Below are 15,799 nucleotides of genomic sequence, written 5' to 3' on the forward strand. Positions count from 1 at the left end.
CTCTGCAGGTGGCAGGGGACCCTGCAGCTCCCAGCCGGAACTGGCTGACGTCACGGAGGTCTTTGGAGGTCACGGTGATCTCCATGACTAAATCGCAGTCTTACTTATAACCCTCTATGTCACATATTATTCATGCCTGTTACATGCTTATTACCTCTATTAATCATTCACTAATCCCTTATAAACTGTTCATTAATATATCCTTAATATAAAGCATGGCCTACAGAACAACAATGGGGCTCAGAGCTAAAGGAGTACTTCCTTTAGCTCAAATAATAGGGGCTGGTGCTGAAGGTCCCAGCTGTGATACTTGCTAGCCACGGTGGTGTCCATGTGTCTGTGCCAATATTCCATCACATTACTTCTTTTTTGATACTCCTGTCATCAGCTTCTGTGCATTGTTTTGCTTTTTTGAATTAGAGATGAGCTTGAGCTGCAAACTGCAGATGTGGACCCAACTTTTACCCAAATTCAGGGGAGTCCTGATCTGGGGGTTTGGCTTGGGCTCATCTTTACTGTGAAGAATGCAGAAAAGCATCCTCTACTGAGCATGTTAATGAACTAAGGTTCCAGGGCAGGTTGATGTCTTAGGCTCAATGTTCAGATTGGCTTCAGTATTGAGAGCATGGAGTGAAGCCAGAACACAGCTGTTGTATGTTAGCAATAAATCAAATGCTGAAATGATGCAAATTTGTATTGACAACCCCTGGAACTTGCAAGAAATTGGTTTTTCCACTCCTCAGTTATGCACCTGAAGGCTGGAGAGACCAAACAGAGGCAGAGAGAGTCTGAAGAAAACACTCCGGACATTTGTAGAACTGAAGACTCCTTTGCCCCTCTTGCTGCTAAAGATATGAGCCTTCTGAAGGAGAATTATAAGCACTGCCTCACCTTCAGCAGTGCATCCTACTTGCTGATTTCCTGTGGGAGGGACCCTTAGCTGATACTGGGACTAGTAGTGGGAGGGAGAATCAGTTGATATTTGGACGATGTCTGTATTCAGGAGTCCAAATGTTTAGATGACATTCAGACATATACCCAGACCCAAAATGCAAATGGTTTCTGACAGACTCAGTATCCTTTCTTTGCTTTCCACTATGACTTAGGGCTCTCCCTGAAGAACACTTCTCTTTCTGATGTAAGGTTGTCTTCTTGGGGCAAGGAGGAAGCTGGGTAGCCTGCTCCAGCTCACTCTGGATACGTAGGGGTGGCTAAGTTGGTACACTTGGATTTAATGCTCCAGCTAGGGTGGAAGAATGGTCCAATGGTTAAGGTGTTAGGTGCAGACTTTCGAGCCCTTTGTTCAATTCCCTGTTCCACGACAGACATGTGACCTTGGCCAGATCAGTTAACTCTCTGTGCCTTACCTGTAAAATGGGGCTAAGAGCACTTTCCTAGTGCGCAGAGTATTGGGAGGATAAGTATGCTAAAGATCGTGAGATATTTAGATTCTACAGGAATGGGAGCCCAATATAACTACCTTAGAGTTCTATCTCCCCATCCCAAGCCTCTACGCATATACTTAACTCTAAGTATAAGCTTAAGTCCCAATTACTTTAATGAGACAAGCACATGCTTAAACTTAAGCAGTTGCTTATGTGCTGTTCTGTAAAAGGCCATGTCTACATCTAAAATTTTACAGCGCTGGTTGTTACAGCTGTATTAGTACAGCTGTATAGGGCCAGCGCTGCAGAGTGGCCACACTTACAGCAACCAGCGCTGCAAGTGGTGTTAGATGTGGCCACACTGCAGCGCTGTTGGGCGGCTTCAAGGGGGGTTTGGGGAGACCAGCTTCGCCGCGGTTTGCTCTCGCGTTCCCCGAACCCCCCTGCAAACCGCAGGGAAGGAGACCTGCTTGCTCGGGGGTTCGGGGAACGAGAGAGCAAACCGGGAAAGGAGACCAGCTTTGCGGCGGTTTGCTCTCGCGTTCCCCGAACCACCCAGCAAACCGCAGGGAAGGAGACCTGCTTGCTCGGGGTTCCGGGAACGCGAGAGCAAGCCGGGGAAGGAGACCAGCTTGATTACCAGAGGCTTCCTCCTTCCACGGAGGTCAAGAAAAGCGCTGGTAAGTGTCTACATTGGATTACCAGCGCTGGATCACCAGCGCTGGATCCTCTACACCCGAGACAAAACGGGAGTACGGCCAGCGCTGCAAACAGGGAGTTGCAGCGCTGGTGATGCCCTGCAGATGTGTACACCTTCAACGTTGCAGCGCTGTAACTCCCTCACCAGCGCTGCAACTTTCTGATGTAGACAAGCCCTAAGAAAGGATTTAAGGGCTTAAGCCCTTAATTAGCAGGGAGCAAAGGAGCGTTGCAAAATCAAGGCTAAATGTAGGTATGGATTTTTGTGGAAAAGGAGGTAGGCACTTCCACCTCACCTCTTTTCTTCTACCGGAGGACTGGGAAATATTTCTGACCTTTTAACACTTACATGCTCAGACATCCCACAGTGCACTGACTTTCTCTTCAAAAACAGTGGAGCACAGAAGCGGATTACATTACAACATGCTGTAATCACTTGGCCAGTATTGATACCATAATATGACCAACAGTGGTACAGTTTTACCTATATTTTACCTAATATTGGAATCATTTGGATGCTTAAAACAAAAACAGTTACCCATAGCATATTATCCGTGCAAGCTTGTACCCAAGTTATGAATTTATAGTGTTTTAATAGACTGCTAATTTCAATATTGGTTCCGTATAGAATTTTCCAAACAAAATGGAAATAATTCTTGCAGAGCTATTTTCTTGCATATCAAAGAACCCCAATTTTCTCTTTCTGTTAAAGCAGTAGCAGCTTGAGAGGAGAAAGTATAATGATGGCAACTTTCCAATATCCATGGAAATGATTTCTAAATGACGATTTATCATTAGTTAACACTTATACCGAGGTAGCACCTAAAGGCCTCAACCAGATTGTTGCTTAAAACAGCTACAGTAAGTCCTTTTCACAACCAAGAATGCTGATTTATCTGCTCTGGCTTCTTTAGTTATCTTTGAGCTGGAGGGAATGATGTGCAGCTCTGCTGTTAAATGGCATGTCACACATTTCCTGAGATTTGTTTATGGCAATTAAGGAAATGGGAGGGGGGAGTGTTGGGGGAAGAGAGATGCTGGTGGGATAGTGGGTACTTATTGTCTTTTACATGAAGAAAACATGTCTTTACAAGACATCTTGTTCAACCCTTTCCAAGATACACCTACACAGCATGCTCATGTGCAACAATCATTTGCACAAGGCATTTTTGGGTGAATCATAAATCGAAGGGGTGGGTGGGAAGGTGGATGCATGTGCATATTAAACTACATATGTATATCTCCTCATTCTTCTTGCTTACAGGAAAGCCAGTGTCTTCATTTAGAAAGATGACCTGTGGTCACAGTGGTGATAAAAAAGCCCAGAGACCATCTCTATACACATTCACTGTGTCCAATTGCTTGACCTCATTGAAAGTTTCATGCCATGCCTGTGGTCTGAACGTTCTGAATTCTTTGATCCAAACTGTTTCAAGCATTCCAGGCGTGTTGTTTCATTAGTCCAGACAGCATCCCTGTGCTTCAAAGCAGAAAATTTTATGTGTATTATACTTCTCTCCCTTATCACAACCACAACACTGGCACTTTTGCCATGCAAGCGTACTTGAAATTATTGTTGCTTCTTAATTATTTTTTGAAAACCTAGATAATGTTCATTTTTCTTAAAGGAATAACAAGGTTGAGAAAAAGAATACCAAATTCATATAGGGCCATCATTTACAGAATGTAAAACATTCTCTTTATACAACTGAGTACGAAGCTATAAATCAACATACTTTTGAAGTGCAGATGCAGGTAAAAGTTAAGATAAAGGTTATTACATTGAGTAATCTCAGCCCTCTGGCAAAGGAGAAAAATGGGTTAGAAATTCAGGTCTCAGGGCTTGTCTACATCAGAAAGTTGCAGCGCTGGTGAGGGAGTTACAGCGCTGCAACTTAGGAGGTGTACACATCTGCAGGGCACCACCAGCGCTGCAACTCCCTGTTTGCAGCGCTGGCCGTACTCCCGTTTTGTCTCGGGTGTAGAGGATCCAGCGCTGGTGATCCAGCGCTGGTAATCAAATATAGACACTTACCAGCGCTTTTCTTGACCTCCGTGGAATAAGCAGGTATCCCAGCATACCTGAGGAAGCCTCTGGTAATTAAGCTGGTCTCCTTCCCCGGCTTGCTCTCGCGTTCCCCGAACTCCGAGCAAGCAGGTCTCCTTCCCTGCGGTTTGCAGGGTGGTTCGGGGAACGAAGCTGGTCTCCTTTCCCGGTTTGCTCTCTCGTTCCCCGAACCCCTGAGCAAGCAGGTCTCCTTCCCTGCGGTTTGCAGGGTGGTTCGGGGAACGCGAGAGCAAACCGCGGCGAAGCTGGTCTCCTTTCCCGGTTTGCTCTCTCGTTCCCCGAACCCCCGAGCAAGCAGGTCTCCTTCCCTGCGGTTTGCAGGGTGGTTCGGGGAACGCGAGAGCAAACCGCGGCGAAGCTGGTCTCCTTTCCCGGTTTGCTCTCTCGTTCCCCGAACCCCCGAGCAAGCAGGTCTCCTTCCCTGCGGTTTGCAGGGTGGTTCGGGGGACGCGAGAGCAAACCGCGGGGAAGCTGGTCTCCTTTCCCGGTTTGCTCTCTCGTTCCCCGAACCCCCGAGCAAGCAGGTCTCCTTCCCTGCGGTTTGCAGGGTGGTTCGGGGAACGCGAGAGCAAACCGCGGTGAAGCTGGTCTCCTTTCCCGGTTTGCTCTCTCGTTCCCCGAACCCCCGAGCAAGCAGGTCTCCTTCCCTGCGGTTTGCAGGGTGGTTCGGGGAACGCGAGAGCAAACCGCGGGGAAGCTGGTCTCCTTTCCCGGTTTGCTCTCTCGTTCCCCGAACCCCCGAGCAAGCAGGTCTCCTTCCCTGCGGTTTGCAGGGTGGTTCGGGGAACGCGAGAGCAAACCGCGGCGAAGCTGGTCTCCTTTCCCGGTTTGCTCTCTCGTTCCCCGAACCCCCGAACAAGCAGGTCTCCTTCCCTGCGGTTTGCAGGGTGGTTCGGGGAACGCGAGAGCAAACCGCGGCGAAGCTGGTCTCCTTTCCCGGTTTGCTCTCTCGTTCCCCGAACCCCCGAGCAAGCAGGTCTCCTTCCCCGCGGTTTGCAGGGTGGTTCGGGGAACGCGAGAGCAAACCGCGGCGAAGCTGGTCTCCTTTCCCGGTTTGCTCTCTCGTTCCCCGAACCCCCGAGCAAGCAGGTCTCCTTCCCTGCGGTTTGCAGGGTGGCTCGGGGAACGCGAGAGCAAACCGCGGCGAAGCTGGTCTCCTTTCCCGGTTTGCTCTCGCGTTCCCCGAACCCCCCTTGAAGCCGCCCAACAGCGCTGCAGTGTGGCCACATCTAACACCACTTGCAGCGCTGGTTGCTGTAAGTGTGGCCACTCTGCAGCGCTGGCCCTATACAGCTGTACTAATACAGCTGTAACAACCAGCGCTGCAAAATTTTAGATGTAGACATGGCCTCACTTACATTGGGTTTTTCCCTTTCAATACTCTTTGGATGACTAGAGTATTGATAGGGTTATGACATCATAGGTCCAAAGGAAGCAAAAACCAATTAATTGAGGGGGGATATGTTTGATTACTTTTGTTTTTGTTTATTCTTAAACACTCATGGGTTTGTTTGTTTGTTTGTTTGCTTGTTTTAATGCCAATTAAATTTTTGGAAGAAAATATCCTTTTGTTAAAAATCCAATGCCCTGAACCTTCGGTTATGAGAAAGCAGAGAGTTTGTAATCACTGCACTGGGGACACCACTGGACATATTCTTGATCTATCTAACATAAAAACAAGCAGGATTTTTTGTTTGGCAGTTGGTGGTGAATGATTTGTTTATTTATTTAAATTGCAAAAGAAACAAAACTTTCTGGTCAAATTGGAAAGAAGCTTTTTATAATATCTCTATGCCTTTTCTCTGATGACCACCTGAGCTTGCTTGTTTGTTAAAGTGATCATGTCCTTAAATAGATTCAGACGCTATGAGAAACTTAGTGCCAGGAAAGCTTGTTTGATAAGAGGAATTCTCTTCCTTCCCAGATAGTCAAAGCATTCTATGCCACTGGAGTTGAGATGTGAGTTCTCCAGAGATGTGATTTTTCCTGCACTTTGAAAGAAAAGTTCCTTTGCAAAGTCCGCAGTGCAGGAGGGTGCAGAAAGGAGAGAATACTACTCCTGCCCTCCCTCCCCCCCAAAAAAATGCTGGCAGATCGATGCCAGAATAATACTTGCATAGCATGTTGCAAGCCTTCCACAAACTTTGTTGCAAGGCTCATTGGTCTCCTCGGCTCCATGCATTTCCATAAAGGATTAAATATTCCTTTTAATGTTCCCATTTTAACTTCCCAGTTTCAGCCTTTCGTTTTTACTGCCAAGTTAACAAGCACACAAACTCATTCTCAATACAGAAATGCTGGTTCCAAATTAACAATAAAACCTCCAGTAAAAATACAGCTAGCACAGTGTAAGAAAGAGAACAGCTCCAGGAAAATTTATTACTCTGAACAGCTGTAAGCTTACATCTTTGTAAATCAGATTTTTAATAATGAAACATGAGCAGCACCATAGCTTTTCCTGACGCCCTAGACATACCTACATGAAAAGGCAAAGGACAACCTTGCAGAAGAATCTGTGGACTATGAAGATAAATGATAGAAGCCTGTTCTTAAAGTCATTTTTATTGGTTGCATCTTACAGCTGACTACAAGGAGAGCTTTAACACCATTGGGAATATTGAAGAAATTGCATACAATGCTGTGTCCTTTACCTGGGACGTCAATGACGAAGCCAAGGTGAGTTGCAGCACAGACTGAATGTATTGTTATTATGCTATTTATAAATATCACCTTCCACCCCATTCACCATTAACAAGCCTACGAAAGACAGAAGTGAGCAAGTTACACATCCTCAAAGCCACACAGTAAAAGCTTGGTCACTCACTGGCTTATGATGTGGTGATGGAATCTGTACAAGGCTAGGTGATGTGTGAGAGTAGGAGCCCATCAGGAGGAGACTCCTGGAGGAATGTTTCAAACATAGACAGGTCCCTGTCTACTAAAGTGAGGTTTAGTGCGAAAAAAATGACTGTAAAAATGGCATAGTGTGGATCCATATTTATTGACCTTCAATAATTTCCATATAAAATATGCTCAGTTTTACACATAATAAGAGCGTGGTTTTTTCTAGCTGCCAGATCTGCCAACCCAAGCTGAGATCTGAGACTTGAGCTGGGGTCTTCCCTTTTCATGCATCATCACCAGTAAGAAAGATTCTGCAAGCCAAATTATGCCCTCCATGATCTGCATGCCATTGTTTTCAGTGAGGTTATAGATGGACATGAATCTAGTATACCTCTTCTGCCATATAAGTGGTGTCATCATAAGGCTTAATTAATTTTTGTTAAGCTCTTTACATTTCTGTGAAATCCATCATCCAAGACTGTCAAAGTATTTTCATTATAATTCAGACACTTTTAGGAACGTGGTACAGTACTATAGCTTAAGGCAGGGGTCGGCAAGCTTTCAGAAGTGGGGTGCCGAGTCTTCATTTTATACACTCTAATTTAAGGTTTCGCGTACCAGTAATACATTTTAACATATTTTAGAAGGTCTCTTTCTGTAAGTCTATATATTACATAACTAAACTATTGTCATATGTAAAGTAAGCAAGGTTTTCAAAATGTTTAAGAAGCTTAATTTAAAATTAAATTAAAATGCTGATCTTACGCTGCCGGCCCGCTCAGCCTGCTGCCGGCCTGCTCAGCCTGCTGCCGGCCTGGGGTTCCATTCACCTAGGTCAGCAGTGGGTTGAGCGGGGCTTGCGGCCGGGACCCCAGCTGGCAAGGGGCCAGCAGCCAGAACCCCAGACCAGCATCGGGCTGAGTGGGACCAGCGGTCGGGACCCCAGATCAGCAGTGGGCTGAGAGGCTCAGTCCACCGCTGCTCAGCCCACTGCCGGTCTGGGGTTCCGTCCGCGGGCTCCTGCCAGCTGGGGTCTCAGCTGCCGGCCCCACTCAGCCCGCTGCCAGTCTGGAGTCCTGGCCCTGCCCACATAGAGTGGGTACCTACCTTCTCCCTGGTTTTAACCCCGTTCTCTTCCTCTCTCTGCACTGAGCTGAGGGTGGGAGTGCACTGAGCACAGGGCTGGGGCTGAAGGAGCAGGATGGGGGTTGGATTATAGGGTCTGGCCAGGAACTTGAATGAGGGAGGGGGCTCAGGGTTGGGGCAGGAGGTTTGGGTGTGGAGCGCTTACCTGGTGTGTGAGGGGTACAGGTGGGTGTGTGTGTGTGTGTGTGTGTGTGTGTGTGTGTGTGTGTGTGTGCAGGAGCTTCTGTTTGGTGCTCAGAGTGGGGGTGGAGATGTGAGGGAGTGCAAGAGTCAGGGCATGGGATGTGGGGGAGCTGGGTATGTGGGGGCAGGTGCTGGAGTCAGGGCTGGGGTCCTGGGGGGTCCAGGGGTCAGGGCAGGGGGTTGGGTGTGTGAGGGGGGGTGCAGGGATAAGGGCAGGGGCCTAGAGGGTGCAGGGCTCAGGGCAGAGGGCTGGGGGTATGTGGGGAGTTCAGGAGTCAGGGCAGGGGGCTGTGGGTATGTGGGGGGTTCAGGAGTCAGGGCAGGGGGCTGGGAGTGTGGGCTGGAGTCATGGGGATGCTCCCAGCCCCCTGCCCTGAGCAGCTCATGGCAAGGGGCTGGAGAGGATATGCCCTGATTCCACCCTCCTTCCCCAAGGCCCCGTCCCCGCCTCTTCTCCAGAGCAGCAAGCATGCTGCAGCTGTGGTTCTGGCTCCACTTCTCCCCCTCCCTCTCCAGGGCCATCAGCTGTTCGGCAGCAGGGAGGGAGAGAAGAAGAGGCAGGAACCCAGCACACTGAGGGGAAAAGGTGGGGCAGGAGGGAGCTTAGCTGCCAGTGAAGGCTGCCCTGCAGCAGCAGCTGGCAGGACCAAGCTTCTGCCCCCTGGCCTCGCAAGAGAGAGCCATGGGTGACGGGCGGAGAAGAGCAGGCTGGGCCGGGTAGGATTTTTAATGGCATACTGCTGCCTGCCAGGGTCCTGGCCGCCGGCCCCGCCCAGCCCACTGCTCTCCTGGGTTTGGCAGTGGGCTGAGCAGGGCTGGCAGTCGGGACCCTGGCAGGCAGCAGCGTGCCATTAAAAATCAGCTCCCTTGCCGTCTTTGGCACGCGTGCCATAGGTTGCTGACCCTTGGTTTAAGGGAAAGGATGAGTGAGTGTCACAGGGGCTCTTCCCTTTAGTATACCCCTTGTAGTCTCTCATGGCTCTGCAGGTGCATTGCATTCAAAGCTCACTTGGGTTTTTCAATCAATTACCAAGACTATGATTCAAAACATGTACCCCCTTGGTGGGGTCTGACTAATTAAGTCTTTCTACAAAGTGTAACTCAGTTCATTAGGTGCCTCAGTTCACACTCCACTTTGGATCCACATGAGAGTTCTGATCAGGAGGCCTCCCCAGTCCCCCTCCTGAAGCTTGGGCTGTATTTCAAATAGTCACTGTTTCTTTGGCCAGGAGTCCCCAGCTCACTTCTCTGGAGCTGGGTTGTAACTTAGGCCGGCTGTAGAGTCTTAGCCAGCTTCTTCTTCAGCTGGCTCCTTTCCCCTAATTAGACCTCGAGCTCAGAAGGTTCAGCAGACAGCCTTCTCCTGCTGATGTCTGCCCTGCTATGAGGGAGGAGGCAGACGGCATTATGCCAGTTCCCTTCTCCCAACTCATCCCCAATTGGTTGGATGAGAGGGGAGCTTTGCCCAGCCCACTCTGCAAGGTTCCTGGGTCCTTACAGAAACAGTAATGGATTTTTCTCCCAAACACTGCTTATTCCTGGGACTGCTTCTTTTCTACCAGTACCTCGTATTTCCTGTCCTTGCATACATCAAAACCTCCCAAAATCTTAAAGGATCATGCCATGTGATGCGAGGCTCTGGACTCCTAGGCCTCATTACCCTGTCATATGCTGATACAACAGGCAATCATATGGTCATGTAAAACTGAGGAAAACAGCTTTAGAACCAGTGAAGGTGACCCAGCATGAGTGCAGGAATCTGACCATTCATCAGGAGTAACTATGAATGAATATGACAAGGGCAAGTGATATATTTTTCCTGAGTTTGCTGTTTCAACGGAGGTGGATTTTGCTATTGAGAACAAAAGCTACTGCTACAGCTGGTGAACATTTTTCATTTACAACTTTTCTGTGGGGGGGGAGGAGGCAGGAAGGGAAACAAAAAATGGGCTTTTTTCTTGAACTGATCAGAAATGAATTTTTCCTAAATTGTGTTGTTGTAGGAATATTCTAATTCTTTTTGGTTTTATTCTGTTTCAAAACTGAAAAACATTCAAAATTGTGGATTTTCATGCAAAATGAAAAATCTGGTTCCTGCACAGCTCTCTTAGATGGGAGCATTCCAGCCTGCAGGAATAGATGTAAATTCTAACTAACATAATTTATTCACGGAGATACAGTTAATCAGAGATTGAACTGAGTGCGTATTCATGTAGAGATTATATGGCTACCCAAATCAGTGTCAGTTTTATCTAAACTTTCACCTATTAATGCTTAGCTGGATTTCAACTGGCAATATCTGGGCTTTTCCAATTTTGTATCGGCATGCAGGTCATTACATTAAGCTGTGCAGATGCAATGATACGTGTGAGAAATGAAAAGCTGTAGGTAATGCTAAAAACAAGCTTGTATTCTTTAAGCTTTTATCAGCAAGCAAAATGTGCAGTGTAAAAAAGCTTTTTAGAGATCTAGAAATAATAATAAATATTCAATTGATTATGGGCCCAGCTTCATTTAAATACAAACCGCACTGTACTAATGTAGCACAGAGGGGCTGACAAACCCAGAAGGACAGATACACCACTCACGACCTAGGTCACCACTGCATCTTACCACAGCAATGTTCTTACTCGTAGCAGACTGCACCCACAACTGAGCAGCAGCCTTAGCTCCTGTTCTCCCAGCTGTTTGTGGATTGAACTGGGAACACTGAGATTATTTTAAGAGAGAGTTTTATATTTAATCCATTGTAAAAGAAAATATACAGTCAACACATCTTTAAAACAAAGATGCTGAAAATCTCCCAAGTTCCTTCAGACCCAGGCCTTGTTAAATGATATATTTGTACTTGGCCTAGTTGCCATGAAAAATTCCTGTAGGACTTCCAACCCAATCTGCCCTCAACTCATGCCCAGGAAAAGCAGGTGACTCCAGCAGGATGTCCAAGAAAATTCAAGGTGGGAAATATAAACATATGGAGATTTACCTATCTCATAGAACTGGAAGGGACCTTGGAAAAGTTATTGAGTCCAATCTCCTGCCTTCACTAGCAGGACCAAGTACTGATTTTTGCCCCAGCTCCCTAAGTGGTCCCCTCAAGGATTGAACTCACAACCCTGGGTTTAGCAGGCCAATGCTCAAACCACTGAGCTAGCCCTCCCTCCATATTGTCCAGAGATATGCCTATCTCACAGAACTGGAAAGGACCTTGCAACATCATCAAGTCCAGTCCCCTGCCTTCACTAGCAGGACCAAGTACTGTCCCTGACAGTACCACCCAAGGATTAAACCCTAGGTTTAGGAGGCTAATGCTCAAACCACTAAGCTATCCCTCCCCAACCATCAGGAAGGGAGAGCCAGAGCTACACGGACCCCTCATAGAGAGAGCTCTTTCTTGTTGGCATCCTTGTGTATATGGTAGTAGCATGGTAACGATAAAGACACTGGCCAGGGGAAGTTGGTGTCCAAAGTAAGTGGTGGGGCTGGCAATTAGATACCCCCCTGCCCTGCAAAAATGTTTGACACCCCATCATATACCCCTCCAAAACCATTTCTGACCCCCCTCTCCCTGCAAATAAAGATCGACTAATCAACTTGGGGCTCTTCCTACAAGGAAAGCTAGAATCTGCCTCCTTCCCCTCGTGCTCTCTCCATCATGGAGAGAAGGGAAAAAAGAAAGGTAGCTGCCACAAGGACTCTTTGTTTAATGAAAGAGAGAGGATTAAAAACCCAGGTATCATAGGCCGTTCTTACAGGATGGGAGACTCTGTACTGGGAAGCAGTGGCTCTCAGAAAGATTTAGGAGTCATGGTGAATAATCAGCTGAATATGATCTCCCAGTATGATGTGACCAAAAGGACTAACATGATCCTTTGGTGCATAAACAGGGGGATCTTGAGTAAGGGTAGAGAAGTTGTTTTACCTCCGTATGCAGTGGTGTGACTGCTGCTGGAACACTGTGTCCAGACCTGGGGCTCACAATTCAAGAAAGATGTTGATAAATTGGAGACGGTTCAGAGAAGAGCTACAAGAATGATTAAAGGATAGAAAAGATGCCTTGTAGGAGCTCAATCTATTTAGATTAACAAAGAAGTTGAGGGATGACTTGATTACTGTCTGTGAGTACCTAGGTGGGGAACAAATATTTGATAGTGGGCTTTTAAGCTGGCAGACAAAGGTATAACATGAGCCAATGGCTTGAAGTTGAAGCTAGACAAATTCAGACTGGAAATGAAGCATACATTTTTAATAGTAAGAATAATTAACAATTGGAACAATTTACCAAGGGTTGTGGCAGATTCTCCATCACTGACAATTTTTCAGTCAAGGTATGCCCTAGGAATTATTTTGGCGTGTGTTAAACAGGAGGTCAGATAAGATGATCATAATGGTGCCCTCTGCCTTTGGAATCTATGAAATTTATTATTTTATTAAAATTCAGTATTTGAAAGCCAATCTCATGATTTCTGGGTGCCTGGCTCCTGACTTTTAGCTACTTGGCATTGGCAATTCTGTAACCAGCCACAACTGATATTGCCAACCCATCCCCAGCCAGCACCCCAGGGGTTTTTAGAGTGGTAAGGGCTCTGCCATTCCATGTGAGGTAGGAGCAGAATGGCTGAGGGAGCTTTCTCCCACAATGCCACTTCAGTCACGCCCTCTCCATAATGTTAAGAAGGCAACTCTCACTTAAATAACTGGGAATTTAAAATAATAGGAGCCAGTGAGTCTTTTTAGGATCAAACAGTGCTGCCATGCTCTATGCATGAAGTCTAGGAAACGTGTTTCCTGCAGGAGTTGCTCATTGAAATGCATGGTAGCCTGTGCTTATTCATTGACATGATCATCAAATGTTTGACTCAAAGTGGACTTGAAATCTATGTGTCTTTACAAGAATGAGATGATTAGTGATAAATGCGGGGGATGCAGTTAGCAAGTTATATGATAACATGATAGGTACAACTTACTGCGAGTTACCACCGTACACTAAAACGTATTGGCCAGCGCACACACACTATGAGCTAGGGGCATGATTCCCTTGCTTGTGTACACATGCTCGCTCTAGCTCTCAGTGAGCTACCATGTGTATAAACAGCAGTGCAGCTGCGGTACCGCTGGTAGCAGAAGCACAGGCACAACTGAGCCGTGCCAAGTACAAACCAGCCTGAAACCAGTGGGTATGTACTCAGCCAGGCTCAGTCATGCCTTATCTCTAGAGTTAGATCTTTCCTTTCTCCATAATTGCCTGCTCCACCTGGTGGGCAGCTGATTTAGGGACAGATCCTCCCTCCCATATTCCAGCTGAGTGGAACAATTTGAGGAGAAAGATACTACTCAGCCTGAGTAAGGGCGTCAAGATCTGCCATCAGCAAAGGAAGGCTGTCCAAAACTTTCAGTTCGGTCTGATGTAAAAGCAGGGGCAGCTCCAGGCCCCAGCACGCCAAGCGTGTGCTTGGGGTGGCACGCCGCGGGGGGCGCTCTGCCAGTCACCGGGAGAGCGGCAGGCAGCTCCAGTGGACCTCCTGCAGGCATGCCTGCGGAGGGTCCACTGGTCCCGCAGCTTCAGTGGAGCATCCGCAGGCACGCCTGCGGGAGGTCCACCGGAGCCATGGGACCAGCGGACTCTCCGCAGGCATGTCTGCGGGAGGTCCACCGAAGCCACGGGACTGGCGACCGGCAGAGCGCCCCCCGCAGCGTGCCACCATGCTTGGGGCAGCGAAATGTCTAGAGCCACCCCTGTGTAAAAGGAACAAACACACACACAAAGAATTCAAACAGAGACCTCTTTTATCTCCTCAGTTATAAGAGAATTACCACTTCAATAAAGCCAGCTCATCTTGCTGTAATCCTTGATTTTCCCACTGTTCCTTAGTGTAGATCGGAAGAGGGAGAGGAATCATTCTCCATGAACCCGATACATAGCACACTGAATTCAGTGGGCGTCTGTCCACCAACTTTACTGGGCTTTGGATCCGGATACATGGCAGAAGAATCATTTTCTTTTGCCAATTAAGATCCTTCAGGACTCGATCCTACTGCCACTGAAGTCAACAGCAACCGTCTTACTCAGTTGAGTGAGAGCAGGAGTAGGTCCTCAGTCAGCAAACACTTCCTCCTCATTCTCAATGGGGACTTTTCTTACCTATTTAGGCTAAATCCATGGGATTTATTGGCTAAATCTGGGGCCCAGGGGAGTCAGAAGAAGAGATTTCCAATCATGATAAGCCTCATCTCCAGCTTCCTCAGAAGAAAGACACTGTAGGTATTAAGGGAGTGTCACTAGAATGGGAAAAAAGGATTTTATCTGGCAAGTAACCCATCTCACTTTCATTCCCGCACTTGCTCTTTATGCACAGAATATCTATATTTAAAAGCAAGGTGATGAGCTGGTTTCTCACCTAGTTTAACATGAAGGCAGCCTTTAATGTTGGTAAAGGAAGATGGAAAACAAATAACTAATCATGGAGTGACTGTGTGACTATAAAAAGCTAATATTTCTACAGTGTCTATCTTTCTGTATTATAGATGTGCTGAAGTTACAGATTGGTTGGACAAAAATCTAGTGGAACTTTGGTGACAACATAACTCCTTTTTTTTCCTGGTAACAGTTACATTTTCAGTTTGACTCATGATAAAATTTGAACTTTCAGAGAAAGTAATTAAAAAACAGACCAGAGACCACACTAGCTTCATGGAAACATTTTTTCCTAAGCTGCACAAACTCTTAAGATGTAGCTGAAAAGAAATTGGTGCCGTGAGCATGATTAATAGAAAACAAATTTAAACAGTTAGGACTGAGCTACATCTGAGCTTTCTCCATGATAAAAAAACCTGCACACAGGCAATTAACTTCCAGTGATTATTTTATATGAAAGTCGAGGCACCAATTCAGTGCACAGTTCATGAAGAAAAATATCACTTTAATGCATATGCAAAGCAGCATGTAGATTGGGTTGAGGTGGTTGCACTGTGGTGACCTATGTATACTCAATATAGATAATGTGTTTTGTTTATCTTGTGAGTAGTGTAGGATTTGTCATGGCCTTACCTATTCATATCCTTGCTAAAGCTACATCAATTTCCTTTTCACTGAGGAAGAAATTCATTATTAATGGTTAATTATTGTTATTTTTTGTTTATATTACTGTAGCACCTAGGAGCCCCAAGTCTGGACCAGGACGCCATTGTGCTAGGGGCTGCACAAACAGAACAAAAAGAAGTCCGTTCCCCAAAGATTAGTCTTTTTCAAACTTTGTTTTAATTTAAAGCTGGAAGGAATAGACATTTTGTATTTGAGGACTGGTACCAGAACTTCTGTAGTTTAGGCTTGGAGCCAGGTTTGATAAATCATCCTTCTGTATATGTATAAAGAGAATAATAAAACAGCTTGTGGTAGCAAGCAAGGTTAAAATTTCATTGTATACAAGTGGTTCAGTAAATATGCAGCTGGGATTAAGGGCAAATGGCATTTTTA

At 46.6% G+C, this 15,799-nt stretch overlaps 1 protein-coding gene across 5 annotated transcripts in view; it reads left to right on the plus strand.

Annotated features, from left to right (window-relative positions):
* The window catches only part of GRHL2 (grainyhead like transcription factor 2), a 144,363-nt gene that overhangs the window by 81,675 nt on the left and 46,889 nt on the right, over positions 1-15,799 (plus strand). For all 5 annotated transcript variants that reach the window (XM_030553601.1, XM_030553602.1, XM_030553604.1 and 2 more), the window contains one exon: positions 6,734-6,828. In XM_030553601.1, coding sequence (XP_030409461.1) covers positions 6,734-6,828 — 95 coding nt within the window. The remainder of the gene's footprint in view (positions 1-6,733; positions 6,829-15,799) is intronic.

This window comes from Gopherus evgoodei, chromosome 2 (assembly GCF_007399415.2).
Source record: "Gopherus evgoodei ecotype Sinaloan lineage chromosome 2, rGopEvg1_v1.p, whole genome shotgun sequence".
NCBI classification, from domain to species: domain Eukaryota; kingdom Metazoa; phylum Chordata; order Testudines; family Testudinidae; genus Gopherus; species Gopherus evgoodei.